Genomic DNA, 16,588 nt, shown 5'->3' with positions numbered 1-16,588 from the left:
AACTTTCGTCCCTCTTTTATAAGATAAGGAGACTATCTGATCCGAATAAAAAAACGAATACTACGGAGAGTTGAAATATATATGAATAGTGTTAATAAGGTATTTGCTCCAAGATATAATCAGTGCTCACCAATATGAAATAATAAAATAATTATTCGCTTATAGCGGAGAGTTTTATTCAATTTTGTAAAAATGAGCCAAGAAGTTCGCTACTGTATTATGCACTTGCAAGTGAATAATTCGACGTCTTTGAATCCCTATTCAATTTGAACCGTTCGCTTAAAATCGATTACGCATAAACTAGGCGTCTCAAGTTTTCAAAAGGAAAAGAATATATTAATAAAATTGAAAAAAAGGTAAACCCTTTAATTGACCTTTATTTTATAATCAAACATACAAACCAATACCAAATTGCACTAGATCGCTACCTGTTTGTATCAATATATATGTGTCTATCGGGTTATATAACTGTCTGCAGTCTTTGAAAGTCATCTTGATAGTTAATGGAATTGGCGGTTGGAATAAAATACACACGACACATCTTATTGAGCCCAAGCATCGTAAATTGTTTATTCCAGACTGTGTATGATTTGGATGCATGTTTTATTATTTTTTAAATTAAAAATTGAAAATTTGAGTCAAATCGGTGATCATCAATTTGACAGAGTATGTCCCTTTACAAAAAAAACCAAGACAGCTTACACGTGGCAGTGAACTTTAAGTTACCAGTAACCGAAGATATACAAATTGCGTTCATGCATGGATTAAAAGACTTCAAACAGCTTATCCTCTCGGTCTAAATGATAAAATATTAGGGCAGGGGAACATATCTAAAACTCATATCGATGTCATTCATTTGTCATTAATATTGTTGATAAACGACTTAGAAATAATAGGTCTCATGGTAAACGCAAGAACCGCAATCAACGTATTAAACATCGTATAAATTATACACTTGCTGATCTGTTATCTATAATAAAGAGTAATGGCAGACATCAAGTATTATGCGAACTGGGTCAGATACCTATAAGTAAATTATATGCTATTTTTCTTGAGTGTGATAAAATTTCTTTTTTTAGCCCATTTTATGAATACACCCGTATTATTACAGCCTTTTGTCATCACAGGCTTTTTCCTATTATTGATAAACCTGAAAATCGTAAACGACATTTTCTCAAATTAAAATATATAAATACAGGTATTGATTTTATTAATTTGTCTAGCATATTCAATGACTCTTCTGTCTATAGCTTAATACCTCCATATTTTGATAATATAGAACAACCCATTATTTCGTATTCTTATAAAAAACCGAGCAGAAATTTGATTTTCAATTATACGTCAATTACAACAGACGTCAATATAGAAAATAATGTTCCTTCCACTTGAGATTGCGAAACATCTAGTTTTAAATATGTTCCCTATGGTCATGTTATCACAGGAGACCTCAACATAGTCGATGACCGTGAAGTCATAACTTTTCTAAAGAAAGGACCGAAATACCGTCCTCCATCTACAATAGATTGGAAACAGTGTCGTCAGGTCATTAAAGACGCTCTGTCTGCCTATTGTAAAAATTGGTGCAAACGTGAAAAATCCGATAAAAAATCTTTAGACAGTTATTTGAATAAAATTATGAATACTGTTGATATTCGAATATCTCATTTAGAAAACAATTCTGAAATTAATAATAGGAACCATGATATACCCATTTCTAGAATAAAAAACAAACTCAAGGTACTCGCAGAGCGGTTTGTGTTCGTACCGGCAGACAAGGCAGCAAATAATGTAGTGGTGGTGTGACGCATATACTACACGAAAGTTCTTCAAAACGAAATTATCAATTCCTCTACATTCAGGTCAGTGCGCACCACAGAGAGTCAAATCGTTAACAAGCATACCACTGCCACTGCCCAGCTTAAAGCATCTTCCGAACATTTGAAAGTCCCTACCATGTACTGGTTACCGAAATTACACAAAAAAACATTTAAATTCCGTTTCATCTCCGCTTCGAGTAAGTGTTCTACTACTAATCTATCAGTGCTTCTAATCACCTCCCTTACTACTATCAAAGAACTGGTTATTAACTTTTGTAATAAAGCTTATGAAAATAATGGTATTAATTATTTTTGGAGTGTTAAAAATTCTTTAGAGGTTTTAGATAAAATACATGCTCTCAATGGTCCTTACAATTCTGTTGACAGTTATGATTTTTCTACTCTGTACACTACACTTGCACACAATCTTATAAAGAAAAAGTTTTTGTATTTGATAAAATGGTCTTTTGAAAAATCTCATTGTAATTTTATTTGCTGTAACTCGTTTAAGGCCTTTTTCTGTAACGAAACAGGAAAGTATGCTAGATACACTTACTGGAAATGTGAGGATATGATTGAAGCTTTAAACTTTCTGCTTGATAACATTTATGTACGTTTCGGCGATAAAGTGTATCGTCAGGTAGTAGGTATTCCAATGGGCACCAACTGTGCCCCTTTAATAGCAGATTTATTTCTATATTGCTATGAATCTCAGTTTATGACCAAACTCAGTAAAGACCCATCATTGTTACATTTGGTTGATACATTCAAAAATACCTACCGTTATCTGGATGATATTTTTTCGTTGAATAATCCAGAGTTCTCTAAATATACTTCAGAAATTTACCCAAACGAACTTACTTTAACTAAATCTAACATAAACAGCAGCAGTTGTCCTTTTCTAGATTTAGACATTTCAATTTCAAACGGGAAACTTCACACTAAAATTTACGACAAAAGAGACGATTTTTCATTTCCTATTGTTAATTTTCCTTTTTTAGACGGCGATGTGCCTGTGGCTCCATCATACGGTGTTTATATATCGCAACTCGTTCGGTTTGCCCGTGTGTGTTCTGATTTCATAGATTTTAACGAACGTAATCAATGCATCACTGGTAAATTGTTGTGTCAGTGATTTCGATACCATAAATTACTTAAAACTTTTACTAAATTCTTTCATAGATACAAAGATTTGATTAGTAAATTTGGCTATACCTGTAGAAAGCTTATTAAAAATGGTATTTCTCATCCTAAATTTTATGGTAATATTGTACTTAAAGCGAGGAAATCACTATGTGATCCTTGTGAACTCATCGAACCTTTAAACAAACTTATAAGTAAGGGTTATCGTACCAATATTGTAATTAGATCTCTGAATATAGTTCACATTGGCACTAATATTGATTTTGTCATTAGCAAATTAAAACATAACTAAATTTCATTATCTTTTGAGGTGAGATGTATAGGGGACACAGCCACGTTTACTTTTATTTCTATAGAAGTCGCTCTTCACTATACTACTACCTGTCGATACATTTATTTTTGGCATTGCACAAGTCATGTCTTCTTTGACTATTAATGACGTTAAAATACTAAATCCCTGTGATGTGTTTTAGTCGATTTTAGTCTCTGATGCATGATTTTTTACTATTAATTGGTTTTGGCTTTTAACTAGCTGTCAGTAACTGCGAGTACTCTCAAATCGTATTTTCTTGTTAATTCGACCTGTTGATACTGTTTATAATGCTTTTTTGTCATTTTTTATTTATATGGATCTTTGCTGTATACCAGCTTTGATTATTTGTAATATCTTCAATTTTTCACTTATTCTTACAACATTTGTATAAACTTCAAGATTATAAAAAAACGGTTTTTTCTAAAGTGAACATTGATTGGTTAAATATTTCTCAGTGTGTTTGAATTTGTTTGTTAGCCTTTTGGTCATGAATGTTTGTCTCTAATATTTAATTAACTGTGCATTTGTATTCAGATATCGCAGATCAAATTTATTCGTTCATTGTGTAATCATACGTTTTTTGATTGAGTTAAGTCTGCCAATTGATATGTTATCGTATGTTTTTATATGTTGTGATGTTATACTATTGTTTCAGAAAAAGGGAGAAGGTTTGGGCCCATTAAAACGTTTAATCCCGCTGCAAATGTTTGCACCTGTCCTAAGTCAGGAATCTGATGTACAGTAGTTGTCGTTTGTTTATGTAATATATACGTGTTTCTCGTTTCTCGTTTTGTTTATATAGATTAGACCGTTGGTTTTCCCGTTTGAATGGTTTTACACTAGTTATTTTGGGGCCCTTTATAGCTTGTTGTTCGGTGTGAGCCAAGGCTCCGTGTTGAAGGCCGTACTTTAACCTATAATGGATTAATTTTTGAATTGTTGTTTGGATGGAGAGTTGTCTCATTGGCAGTCACACCACATCTTCCTATATCTATAGTAATTATAAACAAGAACGTGTCCACAGTACACGGATGCCCCACTGGCACTATCATTTTCTATGTTAAGGGGATTGTGAAATTGGAAAGAATTCTGTAATTTGGCATTAAAATTAGAATGATCTTATCAAAGGGAACATACATACTAAGTTTCAAGTTGATTGGACTAAAATTTATCAAAAAATACCTTGACCAAAAAATTTAACCTGAAATTTGCACTATCATTTTCTATGTTCAGTAAAACGTAAAATTGGGGTCAAAACTCTAATTTGGCAATACCATTGGAAATATCATATCACAGGGCACATGTACACTTCATCAAAAACTACCTTGACCAAAAACTTTAACCTGAAGCGGGACAGACAAACGAACGAACGAACGAACGATCGGACGGACGGACGGACAGACGAACGAACGCACAAAAAAGAACACATAATGCCCCTCTTTTATCGTAGGTGGGGCATAAAAGGAAGATGTGGTTTGATTGCCAAATAGACAAGAGACCAACATGACTCAGAAATTAACAATTATATGTCACCGTAGGGCCTTCAACAATGAACAAATTCCCATACCGCATGGTCAGCTATAAAAGGCCCCGAAATAACAATGTTAAACAATTCAAACAAGACAACTTACGGCCTTATTTATACCAAAAAAATATTAACGAAAAACAAATATGTAACTATGAACAAACGACAACCACTGAATTACAGGGTCCTGACTTGGGACAGGGACATACATAAATAATGTGGCGGGGTTAAACATGTTAGAGGGATCCCAATTCTTCCCCTAACCTGGGACAGTGGTATAACAGTATAATGTGGCGGGGTTTAAATTTACGATTATCTCTCCTTGATCTTTTTTTTTACTCACACTTTATTTTCAATCTTTTTTCCCTTAAACGAATTCATATAATTCAATAAATTTCAGCTAAGCAATATGACAATAAACCGGTTAAAATGTTAGACTAGTACTTTGGAAGTGTAAGATATATACTCTCTTTTAAAAATCCAAGGTCAATTGAGACATTAAATACAAGAGCGATGCAGTTATGAACTGTGGTAGATTGAAGTGGCGAGACTTAATATACCTAAGAAATAATCAAGCATGACTATAGTTTCTAATCCTTATAGATATGTGCTAGTTATCTTGTGGTTTTTGAATGCCCGTTTCGTATATTCTGTGTCGTTTTGCATTGTTAAATAACGTTATCCCTCTCTGTTCACCCATAAGGATAGTTTCTGGCTAGATTTTTAATCGAAAGTTGTACTTTACATTTTTAGGATTATGTTTTCCTTTGTGGAGAACACAAAGTATCCCTGTTGTTTTTACAAGTTGGAAGGCAAAATATTTACAAATCAAGATAAGAAAAAACACAATAGTTGTTTAAACATTTTATATGTTTCAACAGTTTTACAATCGATTATATCTATCTGGCAAAAACAAAGCAACCTGTATTGTTATTGATGTTTGCCAAATCTGATTTATATATTAAGTTATAAATGCAACAATCATACCAATTTTAATTCAATGCATTTCCCCACACTCTAAGATCACTTTACAGACCAACATATATTTCGTCATTTTTCAAGTTGCATCCCAACGTTTTTTTTTAATACAGATATGAATTAATCAATCATTGGTTTCTCAAAGTCCATAGCCAAATATTCAATGCATCTTCAAGACGAAAAAAATTAAACGATAAAATAATAGGTAGGTCCTGTGATAGGAAAGTCCGGGGTATAGCCTGTCACCCGTTGTTAGACAAGGTCAAATCAAGACTATTTTCGATCTACAAAATATGCAAATTATTTCGTGGAATTACTAGCCATGAAGACGAACAAAAACGACAATAAACCCCACAAATTTTTAAATTCAAGTTTATCGAATGATACAATTTGAATAAAAAACCAAATCATCAATATATTAGTATTTGCAATGTTTTATCATGAGCAAAAAATGTAATTAATAAGTGTAGAAGGATTCATGTTTACAAAGAACGATAACCGAAGCACGTTTTTACGAGTTCAAGATGTAGATTTCCGAAGTTTGACTAGAACCAAGTAAGTTTCAGTAAATTGCATTCGTTTCGTCTTGTCTCACCCGTTGTAGTTTCAAAACAGTAGACGGGCAAAACACTTCCCCAGTCGATAAATAAAGTCAAAATGTATCAAAATAAGCAAAAACGTAATATAATTAAACAACTTATTATAATATAATTTTATGGAATAAATTGGTGATAGCAAGTTATTTATAATCGTTCCAATTTTGCAAACATAAAGTGTCATTTATGACATTTGTTTATAAACATTTTTTTCCGCTCAATAATTCTAATCATGTTTTGCTATGTTTGTTCCGTTTATTGTCTGTCATTGTGGTGTTGACCTTGTTTACCTTTCAAAACGAAAGTATATATTTTGCCCAAATATTTAATATTTAAAAAAAAAAGAACGTTGTAATGGATAGTTAATGACTGTAAATATAAATATATTATTTTAAATAATAATACTGATTTCTTATCTATTGTATTTGTAATGAATTTACTACTTATCAATTAGCAAACGATTATTGCACGGTAGATAAAAAACTAGTTTAAACCCCATTTAAATCGAACAATGTTTAAATGTTTAAATAGTTTACAATGGTATTGACCTTCAAATCTTAATAAAAATAGCATTCTGTAGACACCCGACAACTTTATTATTATATTCATTTACATGCGGGTAAATTGTTTTGGATTTGGATTCTTTACATGAATGAAATGGTAGCTTTATTTCATGTTTAAACGTTTTCCCAAAAATTATATTAGCGGTGATCTCGCCATAATGTAATATTAGCATATTCAGAAAGAAAAACGGGTTAGGGAAATTCAAACATAAGGCTATGACTTGTAAGACGCAAAAAAAAAAGGCAAAAATAAAACTGTCATTAGATGTTAGATTATGTTATATAAGGGCAGACCTATAGTTGTGCTTTTGTTGCGGGGGGGGGGGGGGGGGGGTTATTTTTAGTTTTGGATAAAAAGTTTGTTATTTTAAAGAGGAAGATTTGAACTGTTAAATAAGAGGTGTAATAAATAATTTTATATAGATATAAAAAGATGTTGTATGAGTTGAAACACATTGTTTTTACTTTAATACGCAAAAAGGATGAGTGAGTCAAACTTATATAGTCTACTGTGGTATTGGTGCCAATTATACAACTCTCCATCCAAGTCACAACTTTTAAAGCAAACTATTAGCCAAGGCTCCGTGTTGAAGGCCGTACATTGATCGATAACGGTTTACTTTTTTAAATTGTTATTTGGATGGAGAGTTGTCTCATTGGCACTCATACCACATCTTCCTATATCTATTATCATTCAAAGTACGGTATTCAACATGACGCTTGGCTTACATCGAACAGCTATGAATAAAATACTAGTAAATACATTCAAACAGTGCAAACAAAATCATCATAGATACCTGGATTGAATTAAAAGCAACCAACGGTCTAATCTTTATAAAACAGAGAAACGAGAATCGCTTATGAACCACATCAACAATCGACAACCACTCGACATCAGGTTTTTGACTTATGACAGGTGCAAACAAATGCAGCAAGTTTTAACGTTTAAATATGTATTAACCTTTATCCTTTCCTGAAACATAAAGTAACCTTGATGGAACATATTATAATTAAAGACGAAATATAACACTAAATAAGTAAATATCAAGCTATATTAAAGCATTCAAAATGGTGTAAACAGGTCAATCTTAAACGAAGGTACAATATCATACAAGCAATGCTATAAGAAGGTTTTGCTAAGATTGATATATGGGCACGATTATTTATAAAATCAATATGGTAACATCACACGAATGAAAGACACTCTATAAATTATCAATTGGAATGCCGTAACTCAATCAAAAGACATGTTAACACAAACAAGTGAACATACACTGAACGAATAAAATTTAATGTACACTTATCAAAACTGGTACATATTAAGAATAGAGACGAAATAACACAAAATAAGTAAACATTACATTACAATAAAGCAATACCAACTGTATGAATAGGACAGATTAACAGGAAAGTACGATTCGAGAGGACTAGTTTTAACTGTAAGCTAGTTATATATATAAATTATACTTCTAACATTATTTTACAGACATGAAGTTGCTTATATTGACGTTAGAAATTGTTATGGTAAGAAAACCTCTATATTAAATATAACAAACCTGTTGCAAGGTCATATTTTTACGTTTGTAAGGATTGAGTTCCTCTCGGTTGTTCGGTAAATGTATGAAGCTTATAATAACCTTTTAAAAATTATAAAAGGTTACTTCCAAATAAGAATGCACAAAAGAATAAAAACTCTGAAGTAAATAAGAAAAGGAGGAAAAGTCCATAAAATCGGGAGGAACATATATTTTTATGAATACATGTTGACCTTTTCTGATTTTGGCTATTTGGTAAGGTCAACTAGCTTTTGGCCATATACAGGCAACAGTAGTATACCGAGCTATTTGAAAGTCACAAATCAATTGAGAGACAACAAATCCTGGTTACAAACTAGAACTGAGAGAAACACATCAACTATAACAGGAAAACAACGAGACAACAAAAACACTGAAGTGTATAATTACGCGTTACCTATATTTTGCTTTATACATCATTCACTCTCAAATGGTAGGGTTTGTGTGATTTCATGACGGTAAGTCCTGAAACCAATTTGAAAGCACGAACTTAATTTACACAGAATAAACAGTAATTGTACACAGAATAAATGAAAATAGCACATTCAATGTGTTACTAAAAGGCACCATAACAATATTCAAATCCTTTAAAGTCAACATTGCATGAGGGAATTTAAACTTCGATTTCTAGAAGATTATTTATGCATTAACAATTAATGTTATGAATCATAAGTAAACCGCGGTACTTACTTCTGTGTGCAAGCTTTCCTCGGAAATAAATATCATTCTTTAAGATATGTGGGTGAACGCACGTTTAGCTTGTCATATTGTGTCCGTTGTGTTTTTCATTCAAATACAAATTGTTAATCAACTTGGATAATGTCATAATTAAGGTAGCTCGATATCGACATTAGTGAACAGTTGTGTCACTGCAATAAAATATCTAAATCTTTTTAACTATCGTATAACATACATCTACATATGTATATCGATAGATTTTTATAATGTTTTCAAATAGAAGATGACTACTTTGTATTCATACAAAACAGAGTATGGGGCAATCCAAAACATTAAAATGCATGTTTTCATATGTATAAAAGCTTGATTTAATGCATCATTTTGTGAAAGATTGGATTTGAATATTAAGGACTGGTACCTTTTGTAACATATTAAGGTAGTTTAGTTTAGTTTATTTTAAACATATTTATTTATAGTGGATTAGGAAACAAGTTTTACAACTTATATTAATACCTTTCCACTTTGCGGAACATATTAAGGTGTAAATAGTTATCAAAGGTACTAGGATTATAATTCAATACGCCAGACGCGCGTTTCGTCTACATAAGAAGCATCAGTGACGCTCAAATCAAAACAGTTGTAAAGAAAAACAAGTACAAAGTTTAAGAGCATTTAGGACCCAGAAATCCCCAAAGTTGTGCCAACTACGGCTAAGGTAATCAATCACTGGGATAAGAACATCTTTAGTTTTTCGAAGATTCAAAGTTTGGAACAGAAAATGTATAAAATTGACCATATAATTGAAACCGAAGTGCTGTCTACTTTGCTGGTGATACCTTCTGGACGAAACGTCTACCAGCAGTGGCATTGGCCCTGTTGTATTATTAGTTATCAAAGATACCAGGATTATAATTTGATACGCCAGACACGCGTTTCGTCTCATCAGTGTTGCTCAAATCGAAAGAGTTGTAAAAAACAATACCAAAATTCCCTAAAAATGGGCCAAATATAGCTAATTTAATCTATTCCTGTCTTTCGAAATATACAAAGTTTTGTAAAAGGAAATTTATAGAAAAAAAACAATGACCATATGCCTATACGTGATACTCGTGTCAACACCGAAGTGATGACTATAAGGCTGGTGATACCCTCGAGGACAAAACATAAATTCTGATCTTAAATTCCAAAAGCCAAAAGATTGGGGCCCGGGTTTTGGATTTTGACCGGGATTTGTTTCAGTTAAGTAGATTTATGACTTTGAACAGCAGAATTCTACTGTTTAAGTATATGTCATATACCTTATTTGGTACAAACCCAAGCCTTCCCTATTTTACAGTAGTTGACGTTTGTTGTTGTATATCATATTTCGCTTATTGTTTATAAAGAAATCAGACGTTAGTTTTCTTGTTCGCATTGTTACACATTTGTCATACTAAGGCCTTTTGACCTCACAATATAGTATTGGTTTTGACTATAATTAAGGGTTATTAGGTATATAGACCGACGTGCACCAGATCAGAGAATATTGACTTATTTCATCTACGATATACAAACGCTAGACATATGTCAACATACCTTACTTAAACGTCTGGTTCATGTTTATCTTCGATTCTTGTACGCCCTATTTGCGTTTAAAATTCGTGATGTACACGATACAAATATGATTGACAAATTGAATGCGACCACAATTACTATCATAATGACACCGCACATGATTTTGAAAACTACCAGGGAATAAATTACCTCACCTGTATTTGGCAAACACATTTGGAATGTTCGAGTGGGCAACGTTCTTTAACTGTGTATTAGATTTTTGGCCTTGTAATGTTTTATTTTATTCCATAGATGTCAGACAACATAAAAACGCATATATTTTACCTATTTATGTCATGCACACATTTTTATAAAAATGCATTATTTCAGGTTATTATTCTTCGAGTCGCAGTTAGTATTTGTGGGTACGATCGACAGTGTCCCCATTCATCACAACGAGGTTTTCGTGTTCATAGTGAATGCAATGGTAATTCATCAGTATACAATTGTTTATACGACACGAAAAACAAAACCTACACTGAATTTTGTGAGAAAAATGAGGAAGCCAGAGCAGGTGTGTATTTATTCAGTAAAACTATATTCAAAGGCTTTAACCTTTCATGATTTTGGCGTTTCTATATATGTATCTTTACATTGTCTGCCAATATAGGCACATATTCAGTATGAAGTTATTGATATCTGTTCACCAGTAGAATATTCCCCTGAATAAAGTGTTAGTAGTTCACAACGTGGTATGGGTTTATAATTACATGAAAATAACTACATCTATATTAATGGTAAGTTCCAGCTATTTGATAATACAGTTATCATAAAGACTTCAACAGAAACACTCATGCAGGTTTTAAAATCGAACATGAGATCAGAAAATGTGAAACAATTGGATCCCCTTTGTAGTAGACTTTGCAGGTGGCAGGTATTCCATTTTCATTAAATTTACCTCTTTTTGTCTGCAAGATGTAATTACCATTTATATGGTTCTGTTTGGTAATTTGATGATGTCTCTATTGTTTGAGGTATTTGTTGATAGCATTGGATGTTTTCTTCTTATATTGTTTTTACCAATGTGTATTTATCCTGGTGTATCGCTCAAAGTTCTTATATATTTTGTCAGTCCAGTATGTATGTTTTCTTTTGTAATAAGGTTTGTGTTAATGCCATTTTCCTATAGGATTATTTATAAACTCTTAGTATTCATTTAACATATTTCAGACATATTTTCGTCATATATTTATGAACCCGCTATTACCATCAACCATTTATTTCTTTTGTTTGTTTTTGATTAGGTCTTTCCACGTTTTTGTGGAAAGACTTATTGAATTTGTTCTGATTATTATTTTTTTTCCGCCTAATTTTTTTTTTGCGGTGTAAAAATGTTTCAAAAGATGTCGCTTAGTTTTTATTTTATATGATATCATACAATCTATACGCTTTTGATACAAACCCTGTTTAGCCGAATACTTTTTTTTGTAAGAGTTATCTCCCGAAACACTGTTTTTTTTTGTTATTAGATCTCCCCCGCAACCGTAAAAGAAAGCGACAAATTTTTTTCTTCCAAATTGCTCGTTATGTCTTGAGGATGTTACGTTTTATTTTAACCGAAGCTTTACGAAGACTCCATATGAGAGTTATTTTCCCTTTTGTATTGAAATAAATGAAATAAATTGGTAACCTGTAAACCATAAGTGATAGAGGTCTTTTGATTTGAGGTCCTTGGTCCAAAAAAATGAAAATGAGGTCAAGGTCAAAGGTCAAGGTCATGTTCAAAAAATATTTTGGCTTGTTATCTATTATTTTCAGAAATCATACGAGATATCGACAAAAATATTTTGACACAATGTGTGTTGCAACAAGGCGTAACACGTAAATTTTAGTAAAAAGGGTACCTTAATATTTAATGCGACCTTTTCCCCCTTTCATATCTTATATTAGTTGTATGGAAATATACGTCATGAACAATATAAAGTAGAGGCATGGGGTCTTTTGATTTTAAGTCCTTGGTTGTTGACCTTAGAATTGAGCTCAAGGTCAAAGACAAAATTAAGGTTCTAGATTTTGACCTTTGCTTTTACCTCATATTTATACATGATAAAGACATGGGACTTGTTGCAATATGTTGCAAGCAATGTGAACTTGTAAAAGCCAACCGGAAGTGACCTTTTGTTTTCCAGAAGTAGCTATTTTTTGTTCTAAATTAATGTTAAAGTATGTAGAACCATATATTTTTGGAATCAGTGTCAATTGAACTATCAAACTATACCGGAATTAACATCATTTGAACCGGAAGTAAACAATTATCTCCCTTATCTATATTTTTTTTCATAGAAACCATACAATTTTTGGAATCAGCGTTCAATAAGCTGTCATTTGACGTTACAACTGACATTTGAAACCAAAGTTTAATATTTGCATATAAAAAAATCCTTACGGGTGGAAACACCATCAATGGTTCTCTGAACAAATGGTTTTTAATTGTAGTTGTATTTTTGCCAGTATCCATTTAATTGCAGATTTATCTGTCTTTGTTATACTTGTATTCTCAAATAAAGATAAAGTTTGCATATGCTATTCAGGATCTATATGTAGACTCAACTTAGTATATGTTCCGCAGACTCAGCTGTATTCGTACAGAGTGATAATATTTTCTCTATCGTTGTCTAAAAGAAATAAACTCATCATGGATACCAGGACTAAATTTTGTATATACGCCAGACGCCCGTTTAACTTATCAGTGATGCTCGAATCCAAAAAAGTTAAAAAGGCCAAATAAATACGAAGTTGAAAAGCATTGAGGAATTAATGAATAGAAAACGAAATACGCCCAGTTGAAAAAAAACTTCAATTCCATAGATAAAGATAGGCATGACTTAATTATTAATAATTGTGATGTCAGTTTGAAGGTCCAAGTCAAGCTTTCCATGTGGGCCTGTTCCCATAAGACTATGAAGTCGTCTCCTGGCTTTTGTTATGTATACTTCAGCAGTGAGGTTTTGTATTTTAATGTGTGTATAATGTTCTACAACTAAAATCGACTAATTATTGATGTTCCAGAAGTTTTTTCGAATTCAATAGGTCTAGATGAAGTATTAAAGTAACTGTAGGTTGTCGTGCAACTCTTTCTCATACTGATATTCTTTTTAAACAACATCTTGCTGGAATGACGTTTACAACGAAAAATGTAATAACAAATTATTCATCTACAGCAATAACTATCTTATTGCATTGTTTTTTTTTGTAGATTATGGTTTTCCAACTGGCACATGATGTTTATTATATCAAAATCCTATGGTGTCACCTTTTTCAAACATGAATAAACGAGCATCATAACGTATATGCACACATACTATATTTGTTTAAAACATTTCCGTTAACAAAGAGCAAATACTAACAAAAAAAATCGAAATCTACTGTCGGCTGAAAAATCATGCTGTCAGTACCAAGGATCATCATCAAGTTCCCGGTTCAGTGAAGCTTCAATAAATAAATCATATACAGTTTAGGTTAAGAAACGTACCGTATTCCGGTATGGAATTATACTCTGTAGAACTGCTATTATGTATGTAATAAATAAAACTAACTTTATAGATATACTCATTGAATATTTTTCCCTAAATATTCAATGACTAATTTAAGGGATACTTAATTTAAGCTATAGATTGAGTAAATTGTTAACAGTGCAATAAAACTTTGATTAATTAAAAAAAAGAAAAAAAAAAGAGAAATAAAGCAATATAACAAGCCCTATGAGTAACCATCACGCATTTACTCTTGTTAAAAGTGGTCGAATAATACCAGAGAGACAGTCAAACTCATAAAAAATAAACTGACCACGCCATGGCTAAAAATCTTAAAGAATAGACACACAGACAAATAAAATTACATACAATACAACATATAAAACTAAAGATTAAGCAACACGAACTCTCCACCTGCCTACCAGTACATGGCTTCTTATAATTCACTGACAATGTATGTTTTGTTTTCTATTCCTTGTAGGCTTGAAATATGTTATCTCTGGGACGTATAGAAATGTAAAGTGTTCTGAAAAGAGGTATCAACCATTTACATTTTGGACCAATCGAAGCACTAATTGCTTATATTTAAAGTCACCGTGTAGTGAAACTGGACAACTAGTGTTCGACAATACGTCAACTATCGGTGATTCTACATGTCGATGTGATTACACAAGAAAGTATGCTTTTGTATCACCACCAAGAAATCCGTGTGTCTGCAAGCCGTCCGTAGAGGATTGCTCATGTTACATTAAACAGTGTCCTAAAAATACCACTTTATCACCTGGTAAGTCAGTATTTATGTTTTTGTTCGTTTATTGACGTATTTGACGATTTATTAGATAATTATGTTCATTTACACCATATGTAGCTTGTGTGGTTTTCGTAGATACAAATAATCCTTCTAGGCCTCGCATTCTATTACGACAATTCTTGATCGGAAACGATGTAAAGGACATCAAATTTATATAGTTGCATATACAAATTTAGCCATTAGTGGACTGCAGGTAGAAATGGGTTATCCATCCTTCAAATAACGTAGGAAGTGTCTAATTACAATCTTTTTCTTGACTATTTCTAGCTATAGTCATGATGATTATCATCCACCTAATGGAAGTTTAGCAAAAAATGCAACCATTCTTTGTTATTCAATATAAATTAAACAGGCTGGAAACCCTGTGTTTTTTTTGTGTATTTCAAAATATTTGATTACTCAGAATGATATAGTTTTCAGAGGTACCAGGCTTATAATTTAATACGTGAAACCAGCCTTTCGTCTACATTAGACTCATCAGTGATGCTCAGATCAAAATAGTTATAAAGCCAAACAAGAAGAGCATTGAGGATAAAAAAAATCCTCACAGTTGTGTCAAATAAGGTCGTCTATGCCTTGGATCAGAAAATCCTTAGTATTTCGAAAATTTCATACTTTTGTAAACAGGAAATTATAAAGTTAGACATGTTAACCAAATACATATAAACAAACCATTCCCCCCTCCCGCGATAATGGTCACAACTCTTAATGCTTATCTCGAAAAAATAGCATCCACTTTTATTTAATACTCATTCTCTGTAACCACTTAAACTTTTTCGGCACGCATAGTCACCGATCTTTCTAAAAGTTGGCTGATATGTAGATCCTATTAGACTATTCAGAAAAATAATGCCAACCGATATTTATATAGGTTGGTAACCATGGTAACAGCGGAGAAAGTAGCGATTTTGGAGAAACATACAATATTTGGTGTAGTGCTGTGAAACCATGCGGCTACATCTATTATAAAGAAACACAAAAACAATTAATTTCATTCTTGTTTTAGTCAAAAATCAAAAAAAGTTATTGGTAATCTACCTAGAAACATGTGAAATTAAATTCTAAAAAATGGTCATCGTGCAGTATTCCTCACAAAACGAATTATCTCCCTTTGGTGGGTTACACTAATTACTGGACCAAAATAAAAATGCTAATAACTGTTTTATTTCTCAAAGGGTTTCATGTCAAATTTGAATTGTAATAAATTTAGACCATTTAAAACATAAATATAAGAAAAAAATATTTGAAAAGTTTTTTTAAATATTCATAAAACTTGACCTGACCAACACTGACAATGATAGGACTAAATGAAAATTCTAAGAACTTTTTTTTATTTCTTAAAAGATTTATGTTAAGCTTGAAATAATGATAAAATTTTATCATTTAATATATTAATCTAGGAAAAACTAGAAAACAATTCCCCAAAAGTGACTTTCTAACGTTGACAATGACCTAACCAATGAAACTTTCTGTGTTAATTCACGGTATATTATATAAAAAAAAACCCAGGAAAAATATATGTTT

The 16,588-nt window shown here is 32.0% G+C and overlaps 1 protein-coding gene across 1 annotated transcript in view; it reads left to right on the top strand.

Annotated features, from left to right (window-relative positions):
• Positions 1 to 10,313: 10,313 nt before the first annotated feature.
• Positions 10,314 to 16,588, top strand: part of LOC134696894 (uncharacterized) — a 272,055-nt gene continuing 265,780 nt past the window's right edge. The window contains exons 1-3 of the mRNA XM_063558855.1: positions 10,314 to 10,328; positions 11,111 to 11,294; positions 14,735 to 15,037. Coding sequence (XP_063414925.1) covers positions 10,314 to 10,328; positions 11,111 to 11,294; positions 14,735 to 15,037 — 502 coding nt within the window. The remainder of the gene's footprint in view (positions 10,329 to 11,110; positions 11,295 to 14,734; positions 15,038 to 16,588) is intronic.

The sequence above is a fragment of the Mytilus trossulus genome, chromosome 14 (genome assembly GCF_036588685.1).
Source record: "Mytilus trossulus isolate FHL-02 chromosome 14, PNRI_Mtr1.1.1.hap1, whole genome shotgun sequence".
Classification (NCBI taxonomy): Eukaryota; Metazoa; Mollusca; class Bivalvia; order Mytilida; family Mytilidae; genus Mytilus; species Mytilus trossulus.
This window is presented reverse-complemented; position numbering and strand designations above follow the sequence as displayed.